The sequence below is a fragment of the Anguilla anguilla genome, chromosome 12 (assembly GCF_013347855.1).
Source record: "Anguilla anguilla isolate fAngAng1 chromosome 12, fAngAng1.pri, whole genome shotgun sequence".
NCBI classification, from domain to species: domain Eukaryota; kingdom Metazoa; phylum Chordata; class Actinopteri; order Anguilliformes; family Anguillidae; genus Anguilla; species Anguilla anguilla.
Window position 1 is genome coordinate 28,913,264 of NC_049212.1, and position 20,609 is coordinate 28,933,872.

Genomic DNA, 20,609 nt, shown 5'->3' on the forward strand with positions numbered 1-20,609 from the left:
CTCAAGACACCATCGCCCGCCCTACTTACAGTTTTGGACCTTGAAAATGATTCAGTGCTTTCACTTTAAGAAACAGTGCATGCGGATTATGGTTATCTTTAGCCAAAATTTTATGATTAATGTTTAGCACGGCAGCTTTTCTCACACAAGTAAAAAACGCAGATGCGCAGAAGCCCAGCTTGAATTACTGAGAACTGGACACCTTGAAAAAGAACTTTGCTTCCTTATTTGAAGTGCATCCAACCAGTCATGTGTTGAGCAAAATCATCAGAAATCTCCTTCAAGTTCAGCTCCCGAGCTCTGACACTTGCTAGTATAATGTCAGCCGGTCCATTCAATCTGTACTACCCTATGCTGCTTCTCAGGTAGTTCTGGATTAATTTTAATTTAGACAACGAGCTCTCCGCTGTAGCGACTGTGACAGGCAATTTGTCACAAGCAGTGCAATAATCTACACACTTCATCTGAAGCAGATGTTACTGGATAGTGTTCCACAGTAAGCATTTTTGCAACTTGCGATACTACAGTGTGTGAACGACAGTTCAGAAAGGAAGGGTTTTGATTAGTGGTAAGATGTTTTGTCATGGGTGAGTTGGCTTTTTTTAAGCCATCCATTCATTCGCAAAAACATTTCACCATAGCAAACACATATTTTTCTGCATTGTCACATGATAAAAAAAGACACTTGACATTGGATAACAACATACACAGACATATTCCCCAGCAATCTTTGCATTTCAGAAAAGAAGACAACACTATGCTTACTGCCAACCACAAATAATTAAATTAATAATGTTTGCAATACATTCTCCACATTTTTTTGACATGCTCGGATACTATTATAAAGTTTAAAATGCGAGTAACCATGTAGCTGATACATTGAACTAAACACATCCCATATGCAAATTTCATATTGAGTTATTCACATTTCTCGCACCATATGTGTTTGACAGGAGAGAACCCGTATAGGACCATAATAATTTATTGCTAGTGCCAGCTGTTTGTGATGTTCATTTTCTGATTGGCTGGGCAGGACGGAGGCTTGGGTAAGCAATGCCTAACCCTGCCCGCCCCATAAATTAATCCAAAAATATTAAATCAACACATTATATGACTTTCTGCTGCATCTCTCGTGTTCCTAGTAGCATACTGGCATGAGATACAATGTCAGTGTAGAAATAATATTGTTTTTGAGCTGGCCTTTAGCTGCTGTTTTTTTTTTTTTACAGTAGATGGAGCTCACCTCTGTGGCAGGTAGAGTCATCAGGGCTGTCAGGCGTGAAATGATCTGGCCGGAGACAGCCGTGTTTGGGTGATTGTGTTCCGGCTCCGGGCCGTGTGAATCCAACTGGCGCCGGGCTCACAATGTCTGACAAGCCGCGTTGGGTCAGAAGCCGTTTGGTGGTGCTTCTGAAAGAGATAAGTGACAGGGATGTTTAACAGCGCTGTGGGTAAAGAATCTATGCTGTTTACATATGAAAATCAAACAAATTCAGAAAACAGAGGAAGCAAACAAGCAGCAAGAGAGCAGTGCAGAGAATTACTGAGCCTGGTTTGTTGTGGCTGCATTGCTGGATGAGTGGTCTTATGCGGCTGCATTACTGCATTGCTGGATGAGTGGTCTGATGCAGCTGCATTGCTGCATTGCTGCATGAGTGGCCTGATGCGGCTGCATTGCTGCATTGCTGGATTAGTGGTCTGATGCAGCTGCATTGCTGCATTGCAGGATGAGTGGTCTGATGGAGCTGCATTGCTGCATTGCTGGATGAGTGGTCTGATGCAGCTGCACTGCTGCATTGCTGGGTGAGTGGTCTGATGCAGCTGCATTGCTGCATGAATGGTCTGATGTGGCGGCATTGCTGCATTTCTGGATGAGTGGTCTGATGCAGCTGCATTGCTGCATTGCTGGATGAGTGGTCTGATGCAGCTGCATTGCTGCATGAATGGCCTGATGCGGCTGCATTGCTGCATTGCTGGATGAGTGGTCTGATGCAGCTGCATTGCTGCATGATGAATGGCCTGATGCGGCTGCATTGCTGCATGAATGGCCTGATGCGGCTGCATCCCTGCAGTGCTGGGTGAGTCACCTTAATTTAGATGCCATTTCTTTTTCAGGAGAGTTGTCAGTGAGCCAGTCACCGATAATGAAGGTCCAAAGGGAGGCAGTGGGTCTCAGGTTTGAAAGACACAAGAATGTGTAATTGACTTCAAGCTGAGGGTTATCATTTGCAGCCATACTGTAGACAACACCACTGCCGGTAATCAATGGAGTCTTTGTGTATGTAATGGAAACCCAACCACTTCCTCTCTAAGAACAATGTGCAATCTCAAAGAAATTCGATGCCATTCTGTGCCTGGCCATGGGGTTGTTGTTATTACTCATGGTTAATAGCCTGGTAGTGTTGTTATGTGATAGCCAAAGATTGCACTCGAGGAAACAGGAGGAGATCTTTAAAGCCTTCACATGAATTGTGTACAGAGCATAATTGAAAGCACTCATAAAATATTCGATTAGATGACACTGAATATCATTATTGAAATAGTACCCATTTTTATGGACGGTATTTCAGAACGTTTGTTTTTTTCAAAGTTGTATGAGCCAAAAAAATGGACTGTTGCTTAATTCCCTCTAGCAGGAAGCAGTCTCTATTTAACCTTGATATTTATTTTTTAAATGTAACTAAAATATCTAAGCTACTGGAATACATTAACGTGGTGCTTTTTCATGCAGGTGAGTATTCTTCCTGTATGTTATCCAACTCACTCTCCCATTATTATCATACCATTTAACATAATGGCCAATGGGCATTATGGCTCCTTGGGGGTACTCCAAAGCCATCCAGGTCTCTGCCAATGAGGCACAGCCTCCCACAAACCTCAAGCTTATTGAATGACGAGTATGCTTGCTATCGCCACTGAACTTTCAAACAGGAGAAGACGACAATAATGGACCACATCATTGCATTTTATGAAAAAAAAAGTAAGTTGGCCCTCTCTTTGCACAAGGAGAAATCTGCACTTGTTTTTGTTTATTCATAAAGACCTTCTTTGTGAACTTCCCCTCTATCTATCATCACTTTTGGTTTGGAATGCTGGAAATCACTGCACATGATCTCAGGACTGCCGAATGCTCCATGTACCTCAAGCTAACACAGAACTTGGAAAAACTGCTTTTAAATTCTGTGTTCCTCATACCTGGAAGTAACTGCAAAAAAGACTGAAACTCAATTCCTTTGTAACACTAGGAAAATTTAGATCTTTGATCTTGAACCTGGTTAAATTGGATTGTAACTGCTTGAACAGATGCTTGCTATGATTTCTTCTTTTTTCTCGAATTTCTTATTTTTTAAAAATCTTTTGTTGTTTTATTGTACCTCGGCATCATTGAAAATGAGGGTCCCACCCTCAATGTGTCACTGAGAATGTTAAATAAAAATAAAATTACCTGCTTATTTTTATTTTGTGCTGCTGTCGTTTTTAATTTGAGGTATAGAAAAATAATATTTAATTAACTGCTGTAGGACTGGCAGATTTCATTTATATTTTATTTTATTCTGTGTCTTAAATTACTTTGATCATGTATTAAGAGTAGAATGTCAAGAATCATGTATAACACATTTCTCTGTAACATTTTTTTTAAAGGAACACAGTCAGAACAGAACACTTGTTCTGTTTAAATGTATTCTCCCAGCCTGGGGTTGATCTACGTGTCAGGAGGGGTGTTTCCAGTTCTTGGTTCTAGCCAAAAAGTCAGACAGTGAGAAGAACATCAGGGCACAGGAGTGAGCATAGCTGTATCATTAGGGGGAAGGAGGCTCCCCCCCCCCCCAAACCCATACACGCACACACGCAAACTTTAAAATAATGATGGAGCAGTACTGTGAAAAAGGAGGTGCCTTTTGATAGCACCTGTGATTGATCCTCTGAGGTAGTCACTCTGATTCTATAACTCCCTCTGGCTCCCTCTACTAATACTTGGTTTTTATTTTGCATTAAGATACCATCAATTCTTGTTCACTCAGCCTGACTTTGAGTTCTATCAAATGTGCTCAATAATCGTTACTTAGTGACTTCTGTGAAAGTGAGATGACTGATGTACTGTATAAATTTCATCAAATTATATTCTTTTTAATTTGATTATGTATGTGCTTTCTCTCATTTTGTCACAAGTGCAGAATGTTTTAATGTGACACAGTATGTGCTTTCATGAAATGAAATTTCATTGTGAGTGCTGGTAAGAAATTATGTTGTACAGTAAAACCAACATGTAGACTGACATCCAGTTGGACATGCTGAAGACGTGATGGGAAGGAACTACCCCTGCTGCTGGGAGAAATAGCTGTACAAAATAAGTATTGTATCTTATTGAACCTGTGTTTTGTAGTTGTCCATGATCATGAAATGCACTTTTTGTACGTCACTTTGGATAAAAGCATCTGCCAAATAAATGTAATGTAATGTAATGTAATGTAAATGCAGCCCTGCACATTGCTGGGAGAAACGCAGCCCTGCGCATGGCTGGGAGAAACGCAGCCCTGCGCATCGCTGGGAGAAACGCAGCCCTGCGCATCGCTGGGAGAAACGCAGCCCTGCGCATTGCTGGGAGAAACGCAGCCCTGCGCATCGCTGGGAGAAACGCAGCCCTGCGCATCGCTGGGAGAAATGCACCTGCAGTTGGACCCACCCTCTATCATTAAGAAACAATTAGGAAACATCACAGAGAGACATTGTGGTCTTTAAAAGATAATGGCCTGGACTCAATCCAACGTCATCCTTAACTTTGACAAACTAGTGAATGCGGGCAGTAGATTTTTCTGCTCAGACGCAGTGGGTAATTAATCTGGGTGACCGCTGAACTCCCTAAATCTTTGTGAAGAAAGAAAAAGGTTTGATTTCACATTTCAATCACATTTTCATCTAATCCAGGCCTGTGATCCAATGATTCTTCATGCTGTCCTACAAGGATCCTAATCTGTTTGAACAAGCTGATGAAGGGTGGAAGCGACACACAAAATGGAGGATTTTTGTATGACAGAGGGAGGCAGGAAGTTTAGAACTGGTTTGTTCTTGGCACTAGGTTATCCAAATGAGGGTCTAGTTAATCACAGTACATCGTTTTTCAAAATAATGGCCTGGATGGGAGATAGGGATCAGTTTCAGAGTTAAAAAATAAAAATGTTTAGCGTTCCTTGATTTACAAAGGTTTTTAATGATCCCAAGGCCAGCCATGATAAGGGGTGTGTTAAAGGAATAGTTTACTTTCTAGGGTTTTAAAGGAATAGTTCAATTTTATGGTTTTAAAGTTCACTTTTTAGGGTATTAAATGGATAGTTCACTTTCTGTATTTTTAAATGAATAGTTAATTATCTGGGGTTTTACAGGGATCGCTTGCTCTCTGAAGAGAGTGACATACAGTTCCTGAGGAAGGGCGCTTTCGCCCTTCCTCAGGAATGATCACCATTGGCTGCATTAGTCTTGAAGATTACCAGATTTAACTCCGTCTATAGCATCCCCCTTTTAACACACAAGCCTGAAAATGACATACCCAAAATAAAATGGTTACTATTCTTGAACCCTTTTGACTACAGGCATAATCCTGGTCTCTTCTGAAAGGTAACTCCTGGGAGTTGGTTCAGAATTACTCAAAACATTTTTGAGTGGATACAGACCCTTGTGGCTGAGCCTGGTGGGCATTTTTGTTGTAAAACAACCTTTGTAGACTATAACTCAATTTCTGCTAGGACATTATTTCTTAAATGAACTGGTTTTAACTGGAGTATAGCATGGTATATCATATGACCATATTGAATATGGGCCAATGCAACCTAAAGGCTTAACTCGATTCAGATTATGACTGAGAACCGTCAATGGTGACATTAAACAGAAGAACCATGTTTAACCTAAGTCCTCAATCGGAAAATGGAAACCCATGATCCAAATTATCTTCTTTCTCTGGTTCCTGACAGTGCTTCAGCTTTAAATCTGTGAATTCATCTGGCGACCCTGCTAAAGGCATGAACTGGGCTACACAGGAAAACTGGGCATAGACTGTGTACGGACACGTTTGGAAGTGTTTGGAGTTGAAAGGCACCAAACATGGCTGACTCTGAGGATAACACACAGAGAAAGTCTTTGGCTGGACACACAAAGCATTTCTAAAGCTGCTGTGTGACTCGTGTCCAAAATAACAAACTGCAATTAGGAAAATAAATGAAGTCGTCCTTCCTTCGTCCTTCAGTCGTGGAACAGCGGTGCGTTTGTCCCCCTCCCCAGTCCGTGCTGAGAGGCAGCAGCTCTCAATGGGCTGGCCCAAATCACAGTGCCTCCACCATCTACACCACTCTTTATGTCAAAACAAGACACTTAGTCATGCTCTAAGGCAATGTGCTATATATAGACTGATTGATTCACTGACTGATCGTGGTATTGAGTGGCTGATTGACTGATTCTCGTTGGTTGATTGGTTGATTGTTTGGTATTGATTTGCAGAAGCTGCTTTTGCCCCAGACGAGAGCTTGCTTATGGTGCGCAGGAATCGCAGCGGTGCTTCACAGAGCTGTCAGTGGGGAGTTCGCCCAGCCCCAGCTGCAGCTGTAAAGTTGGAAAAGGCCTGAGAGACTGAGCATGCCGAGCGGTCTTCCCTGCGAGGCATTACCGCAGCAGACGCTGCAGCCCTAGAGGGCTCTGTGCATGGGAGAATGATTTTTCACTGCAACACTAATACTCCAATGGTGATAGTTACAGTTTTCTATGGGAGTTCTTGTGTGCAATGATGACACAGATGAATGTAATACAGTATAGCAGCCAATACAATATTATGGCCCCCATGCCCAGGAGAGAAAGAAACTGTTTAATCCACACAGACTGCAAGAGAGCCAGACCCCTGAATCAGAGTACAGACTTGTTGCTGTGATAGTCAGTTTAATAAGGGTGAGAGCTATCACATCTGGGGCAGCTCCACACATACCTTTTAATAATCACCACTGAGGGCCATTATTCTTGGGTCATTAATGCCATGATATTTCCACCAGCTGCTTTTTTTCCCCTTAACTGTGAATAAATTATTTTTATTTTTTTGCTATGCAAGAAGGCAGATTTTCAAATAGCTATTATTATTATTGTTATTATTATTAGACTCTTCATTTATTATAATTGATGGTGGAATATATTATTATTACTATCATTAGACTGTTCATTTATTGTAATTGATGGTGGAATCAATTAGGAACCGGGGGGTGGGGGGTGTTAGTTGTAAGTGATTGTGAATGGCTGCTGACTATTATTGAGGTGAGGCATGGATATGTTTTTTTTCTTCCCCTTTGAGAGGTACCAGATCCACGCGAAGAGGCCTCGTAACACAGGTAGTCCAAAATCAAGAGGTCCCAGACGCTATTCCACTGCGTCTGTACTGATTTGAAATGGAATGCCATGCATTTGAACAGCAATGCTTTCTAATAAAATTTGTCCAAATCAAAGTCATTTTTCTCATTGTTTGCTTGCCCCTCTGTAGTTACAACCCAAAATAAAGAAGTTTTTAAAAGCACCAGCTTCAGTGAGTTTAGAATGTGCTTTTATGTATTTATGATATTTTACACTCTAAAATGTATAACTCAGCCGCAGATAAAAAGTCAATTTTCTGGACAGTCAGTGCCACAGTGAAGCAACAACAAAAAAAAAACCTAATCAGTTTTTACTTGCCCTCAGCCTTTACTTAACCTGGCATCTTTCAAACTCCCTGTACAATCGATAATCTTTTTCAGGATTTCAATGTCATACTGCGTTTAAATTCATCAGCTGTTTCCACCAATCCAGCTCCCCCAGGATCCCACTCTTACATCCTCTGCCTTTGAGGCTTCTGGAAAGTCTGCTCTTTCTCATGTGGCAGACAGGACTTGAAAATGTATTAGCCTTTGTTGTTCACAGAGGTGCGCAGGTTTTCCCAAACACCAGAACAAGAACAGCTCATTGAGATTGATAGAAAATACTTATTGAACAGCGCCCCCTTGTGGTTGAGTGGAATCTTGTCCGTTTTAATCTTTGTCAAGGACACCATAGAAAAGTCATCTCCTTATATCAGACAGCTTGGGATCATTTCCAGCTGATGCTGCAGTACGGACTTGTCTGTCATTTTGAATGACCATTCAACTGATTTTAAAGATTGTTTACACTGCAAATGTACTTTCTGTAGCAAGCTGCCTTTCAAGCAATGTTTATATATTTTTGTCTACCATTATGATTAGAAAACAAGGAGGCCCTGTTGTGAGCCGAGTAGCCTGGAATGGTCAGAGATTCTGCTGACCCAAGCCAGAGCGGCTCAGAACAGCCAGAGCTCCCACTGACCCAAGCCAGAGCGGCTCAGAACAGCCAGAGCTCCCACTGACCCAAGCCAGAGCGGCTCAGAACAGCCAGAGCTCCCCCTGACCCAAACCAGAGAGGCCCAGAACAGCCAGAACTCCCATTGACTCAAACCAAAAACAGACAGAGCTCCCACTGACCCAAGCCAGCACAGTGTATATGCTCTGTGGTCAGAACATCACTATGGCTGTGAGTAGACCATTTTTCATTTAAAATCCTAAATGGCTATGGGTTCGAATAAATCATGCCTGGGGCTGACAATTTAATAAAGTTAAAAGGTTTCTGTGGCTATCAGCACTGACAGGTACTTAAAATATACTTCAAATTGTCATTCCTGACTGTAAGATCATCTGTCATGAAGCCCTTTTTTCCATTTTTTTTTTTTTTGCTTACCAGCGACCGTCGGACGGCTTCTTTTCAAACCGTAATCGTGGTGCTGGTGTAGGATCTGTGGCAGCTAGCGCAACAATGAGCACCATACCCATTCCCGTGAATCCGTGGAAGAGATGTTAACGGTAGCGTGTATTTAACACGCTTTTGATATATGCTATCTCAGTAAAGCAGACAAGGTCATAAATCCCCCGCCTGCCCCTGCAAACATTCATCCTATCTTTTGGCTTTAAATGCGGAATCACAGACTCAAGCAATCGCTATTTCTCATTTCGGTTTTATTAGGACCTGTGCATGGTTCATCAGTGCAAGCTTATGACTGATGCTGAGTCGTGAGTCCTGACTTTACACCACGGAAGGAAGAAAATAGGAATTTCATCTTGTGCCGGCATTGACAGCTTAAGAATTCAAGTACAAATTGCTTCATAATAAAATATAGCACTATAAACAACCGGTATTTGGTTCAAGCCACAGCTACAAGCCAATAGTTTTCAACTTTAAAATAAAAGTATCCGAACTATAATGACCAAATAATACACTCACCGGCCACTTTATTAGGTACACCTTGCTAATACCGGGTTGGTCTTCTGCTGCAGCCCATCTGCTTTAAGGTGCGTTCAGAAATGCTCTTCTGCATACCTCGGTTGTAACGAGTGGTTATTTTAGTTACTGTTGCCTTTCTGTCAGCTTGAACCAGTCTCGCCATTCTCCTCTGGCCTCTGCCATCAACAAGACATTATCGCCCAGAGAACTTCCGCTCACTGGATATTTTCTCTTTTTCGGACCATTCTCTGTAAACCCTGGTTGTGCGTGGAAATCCCAGTAGATCAGCAGTTTCTGAAATACTCAAACCAGTCCGTCTGGCAACAACAACCATGCCACGTTGGTGGCAAGTCACTTAAATCACATTTCTTCCCCATTCTGATGCTTGATTTGAACTTCAGCAGATCGTCTTGACCATGCCTACATGCCTAAATGCATTGAGTTGCTGCCACGTGATTGGCTTATTAGATATTTGCGTTAACGAGCAGTTGAACAGGTGTACCTAATAAAGTGGCCTGTGAGTGTAGATCACAATGTCATATACTTGTAATATCTAAATTCACCAAATCGATGTCGTTGTATGTTTCCTAATTGTTATTAAATGTAGTTTAACTGTAGGTGTGCATTAACATTGTTTTATTTTATAGCAAAAATAATCATATAATCATATCATAGTTTTGTTGTTATTTTAAAGCAGTTATCACTGAGGTTTTTTGCAATAAAATGTGAAGTGCCTATGCACTGTGTACTTGTCCCTTGTAACAGGTGTTTGGTTAATTGATCAAGTTGTTACTGTGTTTTTATTGTACCTGAGGTGAGGTCGAAGGTTGGACTATAAAGGTTGTATGGTACTGTACTGTATTTGATGCACTCTTTAAAATGCAGTATTCAGGATATGATTTGATTCACTGTAGAAAGCGAGCAACAATTCACGGCCACAGGGCAGGCTCAATGAATATTTGAGAAAATATAAATCAGTGAAACATTACCATCTAGTGGCCAATTATTCCCTGTGGAAATGCTAGATTGCAAAATAAGCAAAGCAAACATAATACTGATATTTCTACAGAATCTTAGTTTTTACTCACAGGAAGGCAATATTCTTTGAGAGCATTACAACTACCATTAAACAGGAATCTTTCTGTTCAAGTCTCGTACCTTGCTTTTCTGAAATGATGATTTATTAATTTTATGGACACAGATTAGACTACATAGAGTATATGCATTTTATATGGATTACCACAGGACATAGAAAGCTGGGTTCTGTGAAACAACCAAAACAAACTTTCTGTCAGACTGCAAATGAAAAGAAGCACCAATTTCAGCACCAAATAAAATTTATTAACAATATTCACTACAACTTTAAGTGTTAATTTTCTTATTTTACATCAATACAACGGTAAGTACAAGAATTATTTTACATATATACAAAGTAGACTATTGGCAATATACATATATATATTTACATACACATAACCTGCTGAAATTATGGCCACAGCCTGGCTAAGTTTTGTAGTTACCTCAAATGGTAGATGAACATATTTTAGTTATTAGTAAACTGTAATGACTAAATGAAACAATGCATCCAGAATCCATTGCAACTTGTTCATAAGGTCCATAATCGTTGTCAGTAGACAAAAACAATAGACAATTAAATAAACAATAGCAGTTTGTTAATGCAAACTTAATTATTTTTCTGTGTAATCTTTGCCTTCATGTTCAGAAGTGCAATTCCACATTTCCAAAAAAAATAAAATAAAATAATAATAATAATAATAATAATAATAATAATAATAATAAAATATACTGCAGACCTGTATACTAAAACATGCCCATCATGTCATTTGGATTTTGTCTTTTGCTTATTTCTTCCTTTGTAACCATGCGTTTTGGAAAATAATCATGAAAAGAAACTTGGCTTGTGTTAAAATAAAAAAACAAGAACAGCCTTTTCACAACTGAACTGACACTGCAGAATTTGGGGCAGCTGCTCATGTAGTGGCTTATCCACCTTCACCAGTGTGTGTTGCAGAGCCTGACTCTCTCATTTTGAGTGCCTACCTTGTGAGTAAATGTAGTATTATTACACATTTTACACCAGTATATCTTTGAACTAAATTCCAACAATGTCGTGCTTCAATATTTGCAATCTGCAATAATGTTTTGGACAATAATATTTTGGAATCATTTTTGGACCCAAAGTTCTGAAATAGAACAATTTGGAATTCTACTTTCTCAAAGGTTCTCAGGTAGAGCTTATTTAATAAAATTACACATTGCATATTTGCATAAAACAAATGCTCTGTGCATATTGGTACATAAAAAAACAATAATAAAAAGACAAAAATTTCCAAAGTAAAAGACTAGATTTTTGCCTGCCATTTATCTGTAGAACAGCTATAGGTGAATCTTAGAGGGAGTAATTATGTAGCATTTCCAAATGAAATCCAGCCTTAATAGTGTAGCTCTCTACTCAAAAGGGTTTTCTTGAGCTTGAACATCCATTGCATCTTTCTGAATTTTCATACAGACATGTGGACTGGGTTCTTTTATAAATAAATGACACAACATTTGTTTTCAGACATTCAAAGTAAGACTTGTTGTTGCTAATTTGGTATGGGGGAACTTCATTTGAATATTTGTTTTGATTCTACTTTGGCCAAATACAACATGTCTTGGGCATTATATAGTGTGTGGTAAATTCACCCTATTTCCTGAGACAAATAAATGATTTACTCTTTTACTTAAAAACAGAACATTCCCTTTACGCTGATTTATGTCTGTTGTGGATGCATCTTGATTGTACCTGCATAACAATGCATTGAGTCAAAGTGTGCATTAAAAAACAGTACAACATTACAAAAGGATGCAGTCTTCAACATTTTAAATGGGGCATTTACTCTCAAGGGTGCAGTGAGCCACAGTAGTTTACTACAGTCATTGATGGTGTGTTCTCCAGTTGGTTACTTTGACTTCTCCCTTCATAAAAGCTTCCACTTTTTAAATGCACACAAGTTGCCTGACGCGACCAAGCGGTCCTGTAAAAGCAATCAACTGTAAAGTGATTTGTCCGCTCTCTTCAGACAATCTCTATTATTCAGAACAGCTATGCCACAGAATACGCCACTCTGTCCTCTCAATGTAGACACACAATGAAATGTCATTGCATAGGAGGTTTACACAAAACGCCAGAGTAATCTATGCAGTGCACTAAACTCAACAGTTTTGTAAGAAGGAAACTGCGTACTTTAACTGTTGTCAAGCTGATTTAAAAAACCTACATTTCTCAGCTTGCTATACTTGCATCCAAGCAATTATAAACAGTATGGAGGTGCACTGTGCAGGACAGTTAAAGGATTTCATGAGCCCTAAGATTTAAACTATCTTTGTAACTTTTCAAGGACAGCATGAGTATTTTACCATTTGATGTTACTTATCTGTGACTTCACATATTTTGAAGAACCATTAAAGTCTTACATCTGTTTGGGAAGGAAAAATGTTTACAAAATTGTTGAAGTGCTGGAGAGAACACCATCTGTGAAAATAAAACTGTCTTTGCTTTGTTGAGTTCAGACGTACCAAAATGACAACAAAACAGGTTTTTTTTTTTGATGAAGCACTCCTAATAAGCTTTCTTACTTGGAGCTTCTCAGTAACTGCTGCACAGAAGCTTAACAAAAAGCAGAGAAACAAAATGTCAAATTATTTTGCTATGAATTATAAACAAATGTCAACCAAAATTTCTGAACTTTAGGGGCTGCTCATTAATACAATTAACAGTATTACTGTTTTTATTAGGCATTTATATTTGTTTGTTCACTCAATGAAATGTAAAAGGAACAAGAAATATATATATATTCGTCCATACAAATTCAAAGTTCAAAAAAAGGTTTTGCACATTATGAGTGAAAGTTATAACCACTTCAGCTGTTCATCTTCCCCAAAAGCACATAGATTTTGTAATCAAGACATACAGTCCCAAAACCAAAAAAGCTTTAGGGAGCATCAGTTAAGGCTAATATAAACTGCCGTAAAAAGGGAACAGAATCAGTAATGGCCACACTGACCATAGCGTGGAAATAGATTACGGTAGGTCAACACTATAAGACCAGACTGCTACACAGCATCATGATATAAATGAGGGAGGATAAAGTGTAAGACACACTTCAATTGAAATTGTCTGCATTCTGATGCATGGTACACCATTATTACAATACACCATATGCTCTGTGAGGGAAATTCTGATTTCTTTATTAACTCAGGTATTAGTTCTATCCTTGTTCCTATTACATGCAGTAACCATAACTTTGGCCCTAAACTTGGAGTGGTAGCAATGGGGGGTAGAAAACCCTTATTAATGAAGCACAACACCTTCCCCAAAAACCTTTTTAAGTTTCTAAAGTTAATAAAATTAAGAAATGTATTCAATTAAGACACAGGAGTTATAATAGTTGGGCAAATAAAATATTTAAAAAAACATAACTTGACCTAGTCATATTTATTTACAGTACAATTCTTTCAAAGGGGGAACAACCCTTCTCATGAAATCATATATAAAGTACATTGGAAATAAAACATAGACCTCTTGTTTTCAAAGCAGTGCTGGTGTAAGATAGTTTTAACAGGAGAAAAACCTTGCAGGAGTGAATGTGAAATATATCAACTTAAATGAGATCTTACTTTGGAAAACATGCTTTAGAGCTGAAAAATCAGGATTCAAGGGGGAGTAGGTTTCCAAGATTTGAATAAACCTGACAGTGAAACCAATATTAACATTCACGCATCTAATAATTCTAATAATTGATAATATTGGCTTTTTAAGTCCCAAACAAATGTGGGTTATACTCAAGTATAATTCTTCCTGAAACCTAGCTTAAATAGCCGCAGTAATGAATAATTGTTGGTGGAATTTAGTAAATAAATTAAGACTGATCCAAATAAGACTGAGCCGTCATACATTCTAATATCAAACAGCATTCTTCTGACAAATCCTGTCACAGTGCAAACCAATAAAAAAGAAATCACACAGATAGAAGAAAAAAGACAGTTTCCCCAGAGATGGTTTTTAAAAAAAAAAAAACAACTGAAAACAATGAAGGATTCTGGGATGCATGAGTCAGTCTATCTGGGACTCCATCTCCAAAAATACCATCCCTCGTTTCAGGTAATTGTCATAACATGACATTCTAACTGTACTACAGTTTGGTGGGAACTATACTGGAACTTTTTTTATACTACTCTTTGTTACAGGAAACCATGCATTGCTTTTATTTACAAGAACCTGACCATACCTCTTAGTAAGTCTCTTTCCTAAGTTCTAAGGCCATTTCCCTTCTGGAGAATTGTGTTTATTTAAGACCACTGGAGTGAATTGTATTTTGTTTTATCATGTTAAATGTATTGCGTATATAGATTTTATTTAAACAAAACCTAAAAAATAACTTCAAAGAAATAACTTCAAATACACATTATGGTTTTGGCTTTCTAAACTCTCATTTTTCTTCATGTTACCCACACCCACCGCACACAGGTCCTTTATGCCACACGTCAGTCATAAGCTCTTCCCCTTTAGCGTATAAAACATGACAGATTTTTTCTTTTAATATAAACAAGAAAAAATATAATATGACAAAATCAAATAAAAAAGCGAGAGAATATTACCAGGTGATGCTTCAAAACAGAAGTGTTTGTAAGACGGGCATTAAGCGAACTCTATGCTGTAAAAGTCAGTCTGTGGAGAGGAGAGCAGCAGAGGTGCGGCGCTGCGTGTTCATAGCGTGTTCATACCAAGGAGCCGGCTCTGCTCTGCGCTGGCACCATGACGGGCACGGCGCCCATGCGCTCCAGCGCGGCCTGGCTGACCGCGTACGAGTGCGTGTGCTGGCCCTGCGGCGCCGCCGGCTTCAGGCTGATGGACCCGTTGCTGCGCACCATGGCGGGCGGAGAGGGGGCCGAGTTGGTGGTGACCACCAGAGTCTTTGGCGGGGGCAGGGTGTGGCTGCCATTGGTGTAGGCAGGGCGCGTCGGGCCCGACCCCGCCCCCGAGCCCGCCCCCGAGCCGGCCCCCGAGCCGGCCCCCGTGTGCCCGGAGGAGAAGGTCTGCCGTGTGTCCCCGTTGTAGCGCGTGTAGGAGTTGGTGTCGTAGTTCGGTTTGGGGTTGTGCCAGTAGCGGCTGTTGTAGGTGTTGGTGGACGTCAGGGTGTCGTTCTCCGATGACGAGGCGTCGGCGTGGAACGCCTTCACTGACGATGACCTCTTGGGCGGCAGGTCATCTTCCCTAAAGAGGGAGGAGAAAGACAGGCCAGTGAATCTTTTTCAGTTTAAACCAAACACTTCAAACGGCGTAAAAAAAGATTCCACCCTCAGGAATATGCAAGTATTTAAACGCTTTTAAAAACCAATAAACACAGACTGATTGTGTTTTCACGTGTAATGAATTGCAAGGAAACCGCTCTTAGCACCGGATTTATAATTGGTAGCTAACTGAGTGAGTTTGTCCGTATATTGAGTGCACTTCCTCTGATTGATTTCAGGCCTTTGAGAAATGCTGAGAAAGGTTCAGCTGCCTTCATTAAGGGCACTCGTGTCCACCGCCTTGCCTCAAGAGAAGCCAAAGGAACTCCATACGGATGCAAATGAACCTATTTAAAAGCCTTGCATAGGAAACCCTCCTCTAATGGAGGTTAGAGAATGCCAAATGCCTTAATCTCTATCAGTGTAAAATATACTCTATCAGTGTAAAACCTACTCTGTCAGTGTAAAATATATCCTATCAGTGGAAAATGCACTCTACCAGCATGGCTTTTACACTGAGCATTTTTCTGTGTAGTCTCACTCCCAGCGCCATCACTAACCTGATGGTTGGAACGTTGTGCTCTGGGCTAAAGATAATGACATTCTGAGGTTTGTAACTATTTTGTTTCCATGACAGCATCGTGTATCTGTTCAGTGTCACCTATCAATCATTCAGCCAACTGTAACTTCAGCTGTAACGCCAGACACTCAGGCTTTGGTTAAGCATTTCAAAATGAAAAATAAAATTAGGGCTTTTCATTAGTAATAAGACATTTTCTGAATTATTTCCTATGAAAATTCCCCCATCATTGGTTAATAAAAAATCTGAACAAAACTCATGAGACAATTTCTGTTGAGAGATACCATTTGTAATACTGATTTATGGTGGTTTAGCACATATATGCCTATTGAGGTTTCACAACAAAGAAAACTGCAATTAATTGTGTGCTATGATATATTCGCTTGACTGATCACATTTTTAATTGCTGAATAAACCACAACAAAAATGATTCAACCTTCTGTTTTGCTTAAGCGTCTGTGAGTGTGTGCGTGAACCTCCTGTTTTGCTTAAGCATCTGAGTGTGTGCGTGCGTGCGTGCGTGTGGTGGGAGAAAGGAGATGTACAATAGAAGCTCAGAATTCATTTGTTTTAATTATGTATGGAGGCAAATATTTATTTAAAGTGAAAGGAAAATTTCTTCATAAATATTTATAAATATTTCTGATACTCATTTTATTATAAATGCATTTCAGACTGATATGAATTAGCAGGGCAAGTATCATGACAGACCTTTATAAATGCATACATCTGTCTACCACATTTGCATGTTTCTCTGCCTGTCCAGATGTGCAGTGATACATATTACCACCAGCAAAAAGCCATCAGCTGGGAGGAGTAAACCGTGCTGAAAAGGTGCATATATATAAAAGGTATTTTTGCACATGATATGTCCGGCAACACCTGAGAGGTAAATTACAGCAGAAGTGCAGAAGCTTGTCCTTCCCCAGTCACAGTTAGACATTCTGAGACGTGTTGATATTCTGACTGATATTCTAGCAGTGTGCTCTGCTTATTCTGCAGTGAGCACAGCTTTCATTAGCAACAGGGGCAATTTGTGTAGTGTACATATTCCCAAAACAGTGCCACACTTATATTTTGCATGTTTAACAGGGACATTCCCTTCCAGCAAGCTTTGCACAGGTAAAACGTCTGCTGACTTTAGAAAGTATGCAAGCACAAATTAATTACCGCAGTAAAGATGATCAATGAGAGCAATGTACTTTCTCATACCTTTCTCATAGTATTCCTTTGTAAAGTACCTGATTGACTTGTGCTTATCGTTCTGCTCTTCTACAGTGATCGAGTGTGTGCCCTCCACTCCATGATTTATTTATTGTAAAAATGTGAATACAAAACAGAAGAATCAGTAGCTAAAGGGGTATAAGAAGCTCCTCCACAGTAACCAGAGAATAGGAGACTGCAGGCTGCTCTGTGTGTCTGAGGGAATCACTTTTCCCCATTATATCTTCATCCATCTCCGTATGATAGATCAGGCTACCCTGGCTGCCGTGGTGATGGATGCCACGGTGATAGATGCTGTGGAGATAGATGCCGGCTGCCTTCCAGGGCCCTTTTCCAATGAATGTGCAGCGCGGAGGGGGAGCAGGGCGGAAGATGGGAGTTAATGGCAAAACAAGGGGTATGGGAGAGCCCAATTGAATTCTCTACAAGCACTAGATGAATAGTGTTTCAATCCAATTCCAGCGACTAAACTGTTTTTCACTTGGGTGGGCTTCTGTGCCGGGGGGGGGGGGGGGGGGTTGGTGGGGGGGCCCCGATCGGGGCAGTGGCTCCTGATTGATGATGGTGGGGAGGAAGAGAGGGGGGGCCCACCTGATCTCGTTGGGGATCTCATCCTCCTCGTACTTGTTCTTGTTCTTCCAGTAGAAGAGCGTCACCACCACCAGCAGAGAACAGATGATGACCGCCAGGATCCCCGTGGCAATGGTGCCCGCAATGAGACCCAAATTCTGGGCCTGAGCTGAGAGGGAGGGAGCAAGGGAAAGAAAGAAGGGACAATAAAGAGAGAGAGAAAGCGAGAGAGTGAGGGATTCAGTGAGAGGAGGGAAAAAGAAGAAAGAGAGAGAAGGATAAGTCAGAGAGAAAGTGAGGGAGTGAGAGGAGGGAAGGTATGAGAGAAGAGAAAGGGAGGAGAGGGAGAGAGTAAATGATAGAGAAAAGGAGGGAGAAAAGATAGGGAGTGAGAGAATGCATTCAGGATGTGGTGCTTGTAGTCTATCGTGTTCCTGGTATGAATCAGTGGGGCTCAGACAGGTCTATATCCTCTCAATACACACACTGTTTTCTCCCCGTGGTTTTTACCTGTAATCCACAAGTGGATTTCTCAGCTAAGTCTAATTTCGATTTAGGCAGACCACAGCTATCACCACAAGCCAGTAATGCACATACACACATACTGTACCACGCATACCAGTTACATACCGTTTGCATGCGTGTGTGTGTGTGTATGTATGCGTGTAAAATATATATATATATATAGTCATTAAATAAATGTTTTCCTGTTTCTACATTGATTATGCAATGTTTTTTTCTGAGGGAAGATAATTGTACTCTTTAATTGCATTAGCAGTTTGCACCACTCAAGATTAAATATTAAATATATAAGATTTAATATCCAAAAACATTTTAAAAATACCATCCCAATTAGCTCTTTGCGGCCAATACGCAGCATTGGTTTCTTTTTAAAGATAAAAACTGACTTGAAGAAGACTCCCCACAAAATTGCTACTGCAGCCTACAGCTTAATCAGGTCCATTCTGTGAGCCTGCACAGAAATATGTTATTGCGCACATTACGAAAACAACTTCACGAGTAATGGCAAAGGTTTCAATAAGAACAGTAATACTGGCCTGGCACTGGCTGACATAAAAACAGTATCATTAACATATATGGAGTGGAACGTGGGCAACTCTGTGGTCTTGCTTTATTACGAGTGTCTCGGGACACTCGGGAAGGAGGACGAGCGCACTCGCACTCCTCACCAGCCTGCACGTGCTGCACAGGGCTTCCCGTTCTCTATACGGGCCTCACCATCTGCCTTTGGGCTAATCCGGTTACTCATTCACGTCTCCCGGCATCTGGATTCCACAGTGCATAAACGTGAGAGGAGCAGGCTCTCTGAGCTGACAGACAGACGCCGTATTTCCTTAACGAGTTTGGCTGAGCTTTAGGCCGAGAGTTTAACCGCGCGGCTTTGCCGCCGTGTGAATGCTGTGCCACACCACGCCGAACCACACCGCACTGGAGAGAGGAGCTATCGGTATAATGCGTCTGTGGTGTGTGAGTATACAGATGGATGAATGCAGACTTCCCCAGATTAGAGTCAGGCCTGGTACACTGACTCCCTCCCGGTGTTCAGGTGGAGTCCCACACTTACGCGCCACGACCTGCAGGTTCAGGACGCAGGAACTGGTTCCGATGGCGTTGGACGCCGTACACTGGTACAGGCCTGAGTTTCCCACGCTGATGTTCCGTAATGCTACTGTGCCTTGCATCTGGTCTGAAGACAAATTGATCTGCGTTAAAAGTGAATCTGGGATTCCGAGTGCAGTTCAACATGAGAAGAAATAAGCAACAGCAAAGGATGGTTACAACATCAATGGCAAATAAATGACATTTACATTCTACATTTACAAATTGCTCAAATGAGAATTCATGTATTACGACTGAACCCATTACCCAAGATTTCTAAATGCAGCACAGCTAAGAAATAATAAAAACATAATTAACTTTTTAATGTTCCACCTGCTAACAGAGGTCCAGAAGTAAAAAGTCCTCTCCAGTATTTTGTTCCAATCACCTGCATTTGCTAATTGGCACAATTCATCAGGCAGTAGGTATAACTAATTAGTGAAATCAGCTGTCTTAGTTTATGAGTGGAAGAAATACAGGGCAGGACTTTTACTTTCTGACCCCTGGACTTTTCACTTCTGCCTGCTAGTCACAATCTTATTTAATTAAAGATATTAAAGAAGAGAATCTGCCTTAAGTTAGAATGTAATGTTGATGACACATCATCATGGACATGCCTGCTTTTATGTTTTTTTCTTTTTTATCACTAGATCCTGTAGATTTTCATTTCAACCCTAATTTGGCACATCTGACTCTACTAATTATCAGCTCAATGAGATCTCTAGCTGTTGCATGACATGCTTTGTTAAGGTTTGAGTGATAACCAACAGAATGGTAGATCTCCAGGAACAGGGTTGGGAACCACTACTGTAACAACTAGTACAAATCAGTGAAATACCTAGTTGTAATTTTCAAACTGAGCTCTCCTCCAAGCACATATATTTGTAAACAGACATCAAACACTCAGTCTTGCCACGGAGCTAAGCTACCCTTGCTCTATGTAAGAGAGTTTGTGTGTTTGTAGTATAAACTAGCCCCTTTCTACATCAGAGTGTGTGTGCTCATGGCAAACCAGCCCCATTCTACATGAGGG

The 20,609-nt window shown here is 40.6% G+C and overlaps 1 protein-coding gene across 1 annotated transcript in view; it reads right to left on the reverse strand.

Annotated features, from left to right (window-relative positions):
* Positions 1 to 10,607: 10,607 nt before the first annotated feature.
* Positions 10,608 to 20,609, reverse strand: part of igsf11 (immunoglobulin superfamily member 11) — an 83,929-nt gene continuing 73,927 nt past the window's right edge. Inside the window, exons 5-7 of the mRNA XM_035384712.1 lie at positions 19,542 to 19,664; positions 17,978 to 18,125; positions 10,608 to 15,565 (exon numbers count right to left, since the gene is read on the reverse strand). Coding sequence (XP_035240603.1) covers positions 15,070 to 15,565; positions 17,978 to 18,125; positions 19,542 to 19,664 — 767 coding nt within the window. The 3' untranslated portion in view covers positions 10,608 to 15,069. The remainder of the gene's footprint in view (positions 15,566 to 17,977; positions 18,126 to 19,541; positions 19,665 to 20,609) is intronic.